At 42.0% G+C, this 10,965-nt stretch overlaps 1 protein-coding gene across 4 annotated transcripts in view; it reads left to right on the forward strand.

Annotated features, from left to right (window-relative positions):
• Als2 (Amyotrophic lateral sclerosis 2) overlaps window positions 1-9,606 on the forward strand; it is a 77,536-nt gene extending 67,930 nt beyond the window's left edge. For all 4 annotated transcript variants that reach the window (XM_084590629.1, XM_084590630.1, XM_084590631.1 and 1 more), the window contains 2 exons: window positions 2,082-2,257; window positions 9,054-9,606. In XM_084590629.1, the coding sequence (XP_084446755.1) occupies window positions 2,082-2,257; window positions 9,054-9,098 (221 nt within the window). In that variant the 3' untranslated portion in view covers window positions 9,099-9,606. The remainder of the gene's footprint in view (window positions 1-2,081; window positions 2,258-9,053) is intronic.
• Window positions 9,607-10,965: the final 1,359 nt, after the last annotated feature.

The raw sequence follows: 10,965 nt of genomic DNA on the forward strand, positions 1-10,965 counted from the left end.
CTTGAGAGGAAACGAGCGATAGAACTTCACGCAAATTTTTGTGGTTTCCTCTGCAGCTTTAGAAACTTCCAGAAAGAGCAGTGCATGCTACATCTATTCAGTAACCTCCATAATACACTAAAGGGCAAAAGAAAGAGCTGATATAAATTGTTAATTTTTTGCAGTGAATTTTTTGTTCCATATCTACAGCGCGATAAACGGGACAAGAGAACACAATAGCGACAAACACAGCGCTGTGTTTGTCGTTATTGTGTTCTCTTGTCCCGTTTATCGCGCTGTAGATATGGAACATCATCACCAACTCGTCCAACAACTGACCTTGTTGAATTTTTTGTGCCTACAAATTCTCTGCTCTCTGGCTTTAGCGCACTTTTAACCTCATTTAGTTTGTATTAAGTCACAGCCTCGATGATGGCTTGCCAGTCAGGTGGACAGCACTAATTATGATACTTCTTACTGTTTGTTTCTATGGTGACTATGGAGGGAAGTTTCACTTCATTGAAACTGACAAATACTTATCTAAGATTGCTTGTGACAGATGAGAAACTGTCATCATTGCCAATTGTGTCCATTGAAAGCAAAGCTGCATCTACCGTCAGCATGTCAGAAACTGTAGCTCTTAGCAGTGTAAAAGTGTGCAAGGTTTCATTCCAGGTGTCCCAGCTAATGAAACCAAAATTTTTAGAAAAGATGGGACAGACCTAGGCAAGCAAAACCAAGCAACTGTTTTTTGAAGAGTTGTGGCCCAGTTGGCATGCAGTGTATTGGTTATGCTCTGCAAAGTTAGTTGCATAGTAAGTGCTTTAATATTTGCATTGGGAAAAAGCGTTAATCATCATGTGAAAAAACAGCAGGCTGAAAGGCTTTCCATGCCTCTAGCCTTGGTTAGTTTCTTATAAACGTTTAGATTGGACTATTAATATTTGCGCTTTGCTTTATGGGCAAGCTTTTTAAAGAATAAATAAAATTATCTGGCATTTTCAAGTTATTGCTACTGAACTTAGTATCTTTCAGTGGCAAGCCTTTTTTTTGCTTTTGTACTTTAGTAACAGTGCAAGTGGAAAGAAAGGACGGGATAGAACACAAGAGAATAGAGCGCTGACTTCCAGCTATTTATTTCACCAAGCGTGCCACGTATATATATATATATATATATATATATATATATATATATATATATATATATATATATATATATATAGCTGGTATATATATATATACACACACGCACATACACCAGCCAGAGTGAAATCAGAAAAAAAAAAAAAAACGGGAAAAAGAGCAAAGGAAAAACAACACTCGTCATGATGCTACATCATAGCACCTGGAGCCTAATTCCTACCATCTAAAAATTTGAGTCCCTTCTGGGTCAAAACAACCACTTATCTCCCACATTCACAAAGTGTTTGAGCATGCCATCAGTCGTTTTGATCCAGAAACTCAGATTTTTAGATGGCTGGAGTTAGGCTCCTGGTGCTGTGCTGTAGCATCATGACGAGTGTTGTTTTCCCTTTGCTCTTTTCCCCACTTTTTCTCTCATTTCACTCTTGCCGGTGTATATATATATATATATATGCGTGGCATGTTGGTGAAATATATAGTTGGAAGTCAGCGCTCTATTCTCTTGTGTTCTATCCCGTCCCTTCTTTCCACTTACGCTGTTACTAAAGTCATGTTTAACCAACTAGCCAACAAGCATAAATCTTGCTTTTGTATATTTTAAACAGCAGTGTCTGCCTATAAATCTGAGGTTTGTGGCCTTTGGTTTTTTTTTTTCATGGGGGACCTCTGGCTGGGGCTGTTTTTTCATGGCATTCTTTCAAGCTACAGCTATCAAAACACTTGGCCTGTGGTCGTGTATTGTCAAACAGTTGTTGTTTATCACTATGTTTCTTCGTGGAAAATAATGAGGAAAACTGCCAATCACAAAAATACACATGAAAATACGAGAAAGAAAAGGCGATTATGGGGACGCATGGTGGGCACCTCAGCAGAGGACCGCACAAAGGATGTTTACTTTCATTGGTGACAGCGCCAAAGATGAATTGAATTTTGGCTTCTTCTATTTTTATTGCAGGAAGTTCAGAAAGGCCTGGGGGACTTTCTTTGGAACATGGATGACTTGTTCCCAGTCTTTCAGTATGTGGTAGTCCGAGCACGAATTCGCAACCTTGGCTCTGAAATTCACTTTGTGGATGATCTCATGGAGCGTCATTTTCAAAATGGCGAGCTTGGCATCATGTTCACCACTGTCAAGGTTAGTAACATGTTTTAATAATTTTAAGCATATAGTGCATTCTAGCCATCTTTGTCTTCAGTGCAAAAAACTGACATATCAGTTCAAGTAAAGGTTAATTATGTTAGCTCACACTTAGGTAATATGGTTACAAAGTGATTAAACTAATTTATTTATTTATTGCTACTTCAATATTTAGTATTTGGATTATAGCAAGGTAGGAAAATAAAATAAGTGCAGAAAATCAGAAGTACAAGGCAAAATAAAGTAAACTCTTATTAATTCAACCTTCAAATACCTGGCGAAATGTTCTGATTATCGAATGGACCTGAAAACATTTCAAAACCCGTTTGCATCACACTAATTTTATCTAATGAACACCTGTATGATGGTTGTCTGCATTTTAGATTACGCCCAAGTGAGAATGGCAGTTTGTCTCGGTTTCGTGCAGTGCTTTGTTTTGTACATACTGCTGGGAATGTTTAAGTGCTCCAAAGTCGTAAAGGTGTCCGCTACCCTTTTCACGGTGTGACACAGTATCCAAAACTGTGCAACTGGCCGATGTGTGCATCCGATTGCAGCTGCGGGATGGCGTGACATTAATGAAAGTGAAGCCGAAACTATCCAACTGGGCTATATTTCAGAAATGAAAAAGTTCTAGTCATTGTCGTGCCTGCTATAGCGCGCATGAAGTATGTGGGCACCACTTTCCCTTGCAGCTGAGGTTCGGGGAGGTCTGTTTTGGTGATCGTTGGTTGCATGGGCTGTTTCTCGACATAATCATCATCTGAATTAATCGGAGCCCGCTTGTGTCAGAATTAACAAGCACCTAACACACCTGCTTTGAATTATTAGAATGCTTGAATTTATTGGGGTCCAATTGATTAGATTTTATTGTAACAAGTAAAAGCACAAAATATAACCACTGGTGTATTGTTTATTATTGTTCCAACTTTTGAAACTTGCTGGCTTTAGCGTTGGTCACATGAGGTAACCTAAACATTCAGTTGATGAAACCAAAACTGAAGTAGCATCAATAAGAAATTCAGTTGTAAATTTTTTTATCTGTTGTAGGCAAACGCAGCATGTGGTTCTAGTATTCCAGGGTCTAATGCATAATTGGCAAGAAAAAAAACATTCTGCTCAAGTTGTGTGTTTATAGTACTTTAACATAGCCTTCTATATTATCCGTTCCTGGTCATAAGGATCACAGGATGCCTACCATCATGTTCAAGGCCGCGGCAGAAGAAAAAATAGTGCTGCTGTGGGATAGCAGCCACTAGTGCGCGCTGCTAGTGACAGCACATTTTTAGTGTACTATCCTTTCTGGCAATTCTGGCATTTTCACAGAGCAGGGGCATGCAGGATGAAATTTCATGGCCTCTGTCAGCAGTAAAACTCTGCAGCATACAAATATGTCAGTTTTGTTTATTTAAACGCCCATCGAGATACAGGTAAAAGCTTTCATGCCACTTCTTATTGTCCAGATCACCTAATTTCCAAACGCAGAGACACATGTCGTCTGCTCGAGCAGCTGTGAATATGGCAACGCAGAAGCCTCCTGTGGTAGGTATATAGTCTTGCCTGACGAAGAACCGTTTAGTAACTTTTTGTCACCAGCACCGATTCCTGGTTGTATGATCAACAGCTCAGCTGGCAGGGGTACGGCAATGTACAGGGCCCGACTTGCGCGTTCCCTTCCACTGCAATTTCAGACTGATACCTTAATCTGTTGTCTTGAATATTTGTACATTTGGGCACGACAGGACAGCATGATTATGCTTTTAGTGGAAAGAAGTGCTTTCTACATTGCTGCAGCCATGGGTAAGTGCCCTGCAGGGAGAATGTATCACTCTCTGGCCTCCTGAAGCCCGAATTTGGAGCGCAGGTCTATAAAGGAACATTTTTCGAGCCAAGAAGAATCGTTTCAAATATGCGAATGTCATGTATGCATCAAAATAAAGCACCCATGCGTGGCACACCATAGAAATGCCTGCGAAAAAAGCGACAGAAGAAGGCCCCTAGTAATGGTGCTGCCTCTGGAAGTCGCGATTCATAACTGTTACACTAACTGGCTGCGTCTCACGGCCCTATCGATCGCCTTCTTCACCATGCTTTAGGGAGCCCGAGTCCCGAGTGGGTGGGTGGAAGGTTCATGTTGAAAGCGCTGCTTCACGGCAAGCACCAAAACTTGGTGCTCTGCTGAATTGATAAGATTTCTAGAAACAGAGCATTCGTGTCGCAAGACTTTCTGTTGTGCATGGCAGCGAGAAGTTCTCCTCTATCAGACTCATCTGCTAACTGCGCTTCTTATGCCACGGCCGGTCACGAGAGGAGCAGAAGAGCGCACTCTCCACACGACCAGCCCCGCATGCATCTGCATGGTGATCATAATTGTAGCCCGCAGCCTCATGTGTGACAGCGTCTACGCCCTTTCAGTGGCTCTACTAGCATATATTGGCACAAGCGCATGGAATTAAATGAAGACGACCCACTGCGGCTTGCCTCATACATCATTTCTGGCATTTTATATACCATGTGTTAAAGTCTGGCTAAGGTCATTTTATTTCCTTGTAAGCTTGCATTCTTTTTTCATGTTCAGACACTGTGCCGTATGTATCCATTACCTCGTAACTTTGTAAAGCACTCATGGAGCTAATTAGCTTCCAAATAAAGTGACATCTCGATCAGTGCAGCTACTAGGCTATTTAAGTGACGTGCGCATACTGCCAGATAAGCCTTCAACCTATGTGGGAACTTTAGCATACTTACCGAGAGCTATCATCTCAGTTTATCAAATTTTCATTCCGTGATGTGCTCCGCACCACAGTTGCGCCACAGTGAAGTAGATTGTACACTCTTGGTCAAAAGTCCCGAAGCCAAAGGATTTTTGTCTCAGCCGCAAAATGAAGCCGTCACGGTGCCATTGAAGACTAAAGGGTCGTGAAATGCTACAAGACAGCTTCTTGTTGTGATAAATAATCATTTCGTAGCATTTGAAATGCCCTTTGTCCTTTAATAATGGTATGACGGCTCTATATTGCGGCTTAGACGAAAATCTTTTGGTCGTAGGACTTTTGATTAAGACTGTGCATAAAGGCTCTTCAATGATTCTCTAGTTTCTCCATTTCCTGGCCTGTGTTTTTGCCCCCTCTTTTCACTATTTTGCATGGAAACGTGTGAAAGCGTTTTTCCATGGGCAGAGCTCGTTTTTTTACGTGTATCCATGAATTCTGCATGCATTTGTTCACACTTGTGCAGTAATGTTCCACCCCCTTAAAGCGCGCCAACAGTGGGACATAACAGGCTGTGGTAGTTGCGGCTAGGATTGCCACATAGAATTATACATGGTGCATGAACTGGGGTGAATGAATGGATTACAAGAGCGTCCCCTTTGAAGTTGGGTGGTGGCAATTGCGTATCATCACGGCGAACACCTTGTTTTTGGTACATCACACAAAGCAGCGGCAACAACTCGGGCTTTTAGATAACAACCTTGAATAGCTGCGCCAGAACGGTTGACCGGCCATGAAAAGTATAGGAGGCTATGCATTTAAGTAGAGCATAATTTCAGTGCTGTCTTCACTGCCACTGAACTTTCATGAGCCTCTTGTATGGCACACAAATATATGTAGTAGCTGACTGATTCTTTTTGGACTTTGTTGAGGAACTGGCACACTCTTCATGGGAATGTCTACATATTTGCGACCAGTATTTCCAACTCCTTAGTGCACACGATCAAGTTTTCATGCAAAAATAGATTGCAGCAAGACTGGGGAGTCCAAAGATTCAGTTCTTCAAACTAACTGATGCGAGCAAGCTTTGCTGCCTCAATGAGCTGACTCTTTGCTGCTGTGGCGGCTAGAAAGGAAAGTGTAATGGGTGCAAAGGGGGGAGGGAGCTGCCAGGTTTACGATGACAATTTACACAGAACTGAACAAAAATTGCGCAAAGCATTCACAAAATGCAGCCACTGGGGTGTTGCTGCCATGTTAGTATAGTTTTTCTCCAGATATAAAACACGAAAAGACACTAGTGCAGAAGTGAATCATGGAAGGATTTTCAGGCGCCGCATTGAGAAGACTGGACACAAAACACAAGTTTATAAGGGACAAAAAGACACACATAGTTAAGCCAAACACAAGTGCGCTTAACCATGTCTGTCATCTTTCCTTGTCTTTTCTTAACCTGTTCTGTGTCCAGTCTTCTCTGTGCAGCACCCGCAAATCCATCCATTAGTTAGCCAACTGGCCTGAAGCCAAAATATACTTGAAGGAGTATAGAAACGTACATTTTCTGTTTCGGGATGTTTGCTTTAAACAATCCATCATTGTCCAAAACAAAGGGGCTGCGACCCAAAAAGCCCCAACACGCCTCAATTAATTAATTATCAGGGCATTTATCAAGACCAGTTTTGGTTTCAAGCTCTCCGAGCACGAATGTACGATGATGTCAAAGATGCAAGCGCGTGCTATACGAGCGCCTCCTACTGGCAAGACTGGCAACACGTACACACACAATCTAACGACGCATACGAGTAGCGTTTCTCGTCTGCTTGTGATCGCACGTGCAAGAAAATGTCGTCGTCGAGCAGAGTTTCAACATAGCATAATTAGTTCTCCGACATTGTTTCGCCCGAAGACGCGAATGTTATTGACATTGCCGAGCACTTTGATTTCGACCCGCTCGCCAGCGAAAAAGCAAGAACCAACAGCAGCCTCAAATGCTTAGCAGTTGGCGTGCAGGAAATATCCGCTGGTTAGACATGTTGAACAAAGATACTGATCACTGTGAATATGCTACTCTCTCAGCATGGTTTGCCAGTGCCATGAGCTCCAAGCTGGCATCTGAAAAAAATAAAATAGTTTTAGCAGTAAAACAAACAACAAAAAGCATGGCCCGATCAGACGTCAGCCACCGTGATTAGCGTTACTCCCATCCTGCACATGCTCACGCCTGCTCATGCGCTGATTGGTACCGACGCGGCAGGCCAGAGTGGCACCGGTTAACCATGTGGCACCATCTGGCGCTGTCAATGCGATCAGGGCATGCAAAGCCGTGGCCGCCGTGATCAGCTCCGATAGCCTCCGCTGTCGGTAAAAGCTCACAGATCACTGTTTATTCGCGTGCATAACAACTGCGTACAAAGGAACATGAATAACGAATAAATTGGGAGGATTGTTTGACCAATACTGAGGTGCTGGTAGAGTGATTGCAGCGATGCAAGCGAGCTTTTCTCCACATCCATTTTGCTGCTGCTGTCCGGTGAAACTCGCCTGGCGTCTGCTAGCTCCACTGCTGAAGGTGGCTTGTGAATCAAAATGTATTTTTTATGCGATAAGCTTCACAGTAAAGCAGCCCAAAAGTCCAACGTTCATTACAGCGTTAGTCCATTCCGAACCGCCGTCCGCTGCCGCTTCGATGTGAAACCAGCTAGGACCAATGACGTCTAGGGCAGGCGGGTAGCGGCTGCACAGTCGCGTCTACCACAGCACCAGCGGGCTGCGCCATTGCCGAAAGCTGTGCGCTTGTGCAGGAATGCTCTTGGGACCCGAGTATAGCATGAAACGAGCAAAGAAATTGTGCTTCCCCTTTTCGGAGTCCGATCTGTGTGTCCGTGCGCACACAATGTATACCTAAGCACTGCGCTTGAAAAACACGCCGACCGCGAAATCGACGCCAAGTGAAGTAACATGCAGCAACAAAGACAGTGTGAAAAGCCATCGATTCAAGCAAGCAGAAGCGGAGAGCTTTCCCTGGGGTGCCCAGTCGATACCTGTGTCGTCACTGGTCTTTGCTCTGCTGACTCTAGTCACAGTTGTTTGATGACGTCATGATGTTTACCTATGTACATGTTTTCATCACAGAGATGCCACTGTCGATGGGTTTTGAAAAACGGAGTCTTTGCCTGGCTAGTATTTAAAATCTAATTAAAATAAGTTCGCGGCAAAATGAGAGCATCTCTGTATAACCAAGAAAGCAACCGTATTCCTTCTGACGCTTCAAAAATTGGTGTCTATACTCCTTTAAGAATTGGCTCGTCACCTGATCTGTGCTGCGTGACGTATGGTGGTCTTGTATATTTTTGTTATCGGCAATATGAGGTGTAGCACAGACATGACGAAAGCTTGACCCTGGCCGAAATGCAAACTGAATATTTGAAATTGCAAAGTTGTAATTTTTTTTGGCTCTTTTTTTTTTTTTTCTAAGTTAGCAGAGTCTTTTTGAACTATTCAATCATTTTGAGCATTTTTTTTATCCCGCTGAGTCAGAAAAATTGGTCATTGACCTTATTCATCACCGTGATTTACAACTGTGCTGAAATGTACCAGCTGATTCCATGCTTTCTTCTGGGGGTAGAAGAACTGTAAAAACCTTAGAAGAGACTACAAGGTCACTGCATTTGCAGCTAGAAAAGCTAGCAAAATCTAGAATATTCAAGTTGAACGAATGCAAAAGGAGAGTTAACAGGTGTTGTCTGGCATGCGATTAAAAAACACTACTTTTTGATGTCAGGTGGGAGCCAACTAAATCCTCGCAAAGGATAAGGCACCACCCGACTGTGCTCGATTATGGCAAGTTTTTTTGCCCACTTACCATAGTCGTCTCTTTTGGGATCTTTTATGTTTTCTGTGTGGGTCTTTTGCTTTTTGCTGAAGGCAGACTTATTGGCTGGTTTATATGCGAGCTCTTTTCAGCATGATTCTCATGGTTTATTCAGGATTTACTGAATTGTGGCAGTCAGGTGCATTCATGCAGTTGTTTGTTGCGTGTATATACAAGCACATATGTGCAACCCACCTCATTCTCTTTGCAGGCATGCTATTTTCAGATACGTACTGAAAAACTGATCCAGGCGTAGGTGGACAGTACCCTGCCTTTCCTACCGGACTGACGTTGCATCCCTTTCTTGGCTCTAATTTCATACTGATGTGCAGATTTGGGTATATTTGGCTGCAGCTAAGTGTTAGTGTGAAATTATTTTTTTTCCCTCCATAGTTCTCTGTTTATAAAATTGATAATACTTTACCTTGTGTCATGCCAACTTTTTGTGCGCACATACGATTGTGTTGGCGGCTATACTATAAGTGCAGACTATTTAATTGCCTGCTTATGTGGCTGCTGTACCAGTGGCTATGTTTTATTATCGTTTACTGGGTTTTGTTGCACATCCTGGCCAGTGTTGTTGATGTACGTTTAAGAATGTTTACAAGAATTCCTTTTTTAACATAGTTAAGTTGCTGGTGCAGGTCGGTTAGCATTTGAGATTATATCTAGCTCTTTACGGTTGTTTTGCTGCATTTACCGTCTATCAGTACCTGGAAGCGACCACACTGTTCTTTTTTTTTTTTTTTTTTCTTGAATACATGCTCACAGTAATTTCAAGTGCATAGTGCTTGGTTTAGAAGGGTTGCATTAAAGGCACTTCGTTGTCCGTAAGAGCATGCAGGCTGTTTAGAATGCTGCTAAGCTTGTTGCTCATTCAGTGTGTGTGTGTGTTAAGTACAAAGCTAGTCATAAAGTTACTGTTTATTCACTTCGTACTCATTTGGAATGACAGCTAGAAACTATGGAAAGTACCTCACGATTTAGCTTGCATAGTAGACTTAGTTTCAGACAAATTGAGATGCCTAATTTGTGCCTTAATTGTGATACTGTGTAGTACTGTGTTCAGGGAGCCTGCTTGCGCACATTACTATTATTTTGGTAACAGAAGGGAATATTGCAGGTGCTGTTTGAAAGCACGAGTTGTTGGAGAAAATTTTCTGCTCATTGTTTGCTGATTAAAAGCACGGAGCTTGTCATTCTTTGTTATTGATGGCGTTGTTTTTGTTTGTGATCTGATGATTAATGACTATAAATAATGTACCTTGTAAACAATTTCAGTACAGCAGAGCTTCAAGTTATATCACTGTGAGCTGCACAAAAGAAAAGATGGTGTCCTAGTATATTTTTATACATATACAAAATGCTCAAGGCTATTGAAATAAGCTGCAATGTGACCACCATTTTCTGTGACATCCGGGTCGGTGCGTGTACTACTGACCGTTGTCAGGACGTCCAAAGCGCATCCTGTTGTAGATGCTGTTGGCCTTAGCAGCTGTGTCCTTATGCTTCTAAATATTTTGTCTAGTTTCTTCTTCGCACAAGGGATGTCCAGAATATTGAAATATTACTGCTACAGACTTTTTTTTGACGGTCTGCAAATCTAGAGCTACAATGTTTTTTTATTAGAAGCAGTAGAATCATGTCAGCTAGTTGTATTTACTTGCTTGCCGATGTTTGTTACTCCAATAGCTAGGTAGCAAAGCTTTCTGTGACAGTTATTATATATAATATATATTTCAATGGTAGGGGGGGGGGGGGGGGGGGGGGTAAACCTTCTGCTAATTGTTTGGAAGATTGTATAAGTTCACCAGCACACCATATTGATTGCTTGCAGGCTGTAATTTGCTTCCATTTTAATTGGGATTGAACTTGGATGTTTTGAAAGTAAAAACTCTCATGCCAGTGGAGTCTATGAAGTAGCTTCTGTTGTGTTTAGTACATTCATACCATAGTGTTTCTAATGCTACATCTTGCATTTTGGAAATATAGCTTAGTAGGTAGTTAATTTTGTTGCCTGCCATTTCACAAGATTTATGCCAGTACCCATTATTTTCTTTAGACGTGCTAGTGACTTGAAAAAGGAGCTTGTTATTCTTCTGAAAGCAAAAGTTTAATGTTTT

Source organism: Amblyomma maculatum, chromosome 1, assembly GCF_055883805.1.
Source record: "Amblyomma maculatum isolate TAMU_Amacu chromosome 1, ASM5588380v1, whole genome shotgun sequence".
Taxonomy (NCBI): Eukaryota; Metazoa; Arthropoda; class Arachnida; order Ixodida; family Ixodidae; genus Amblyomma; species Amblyomma maculatum.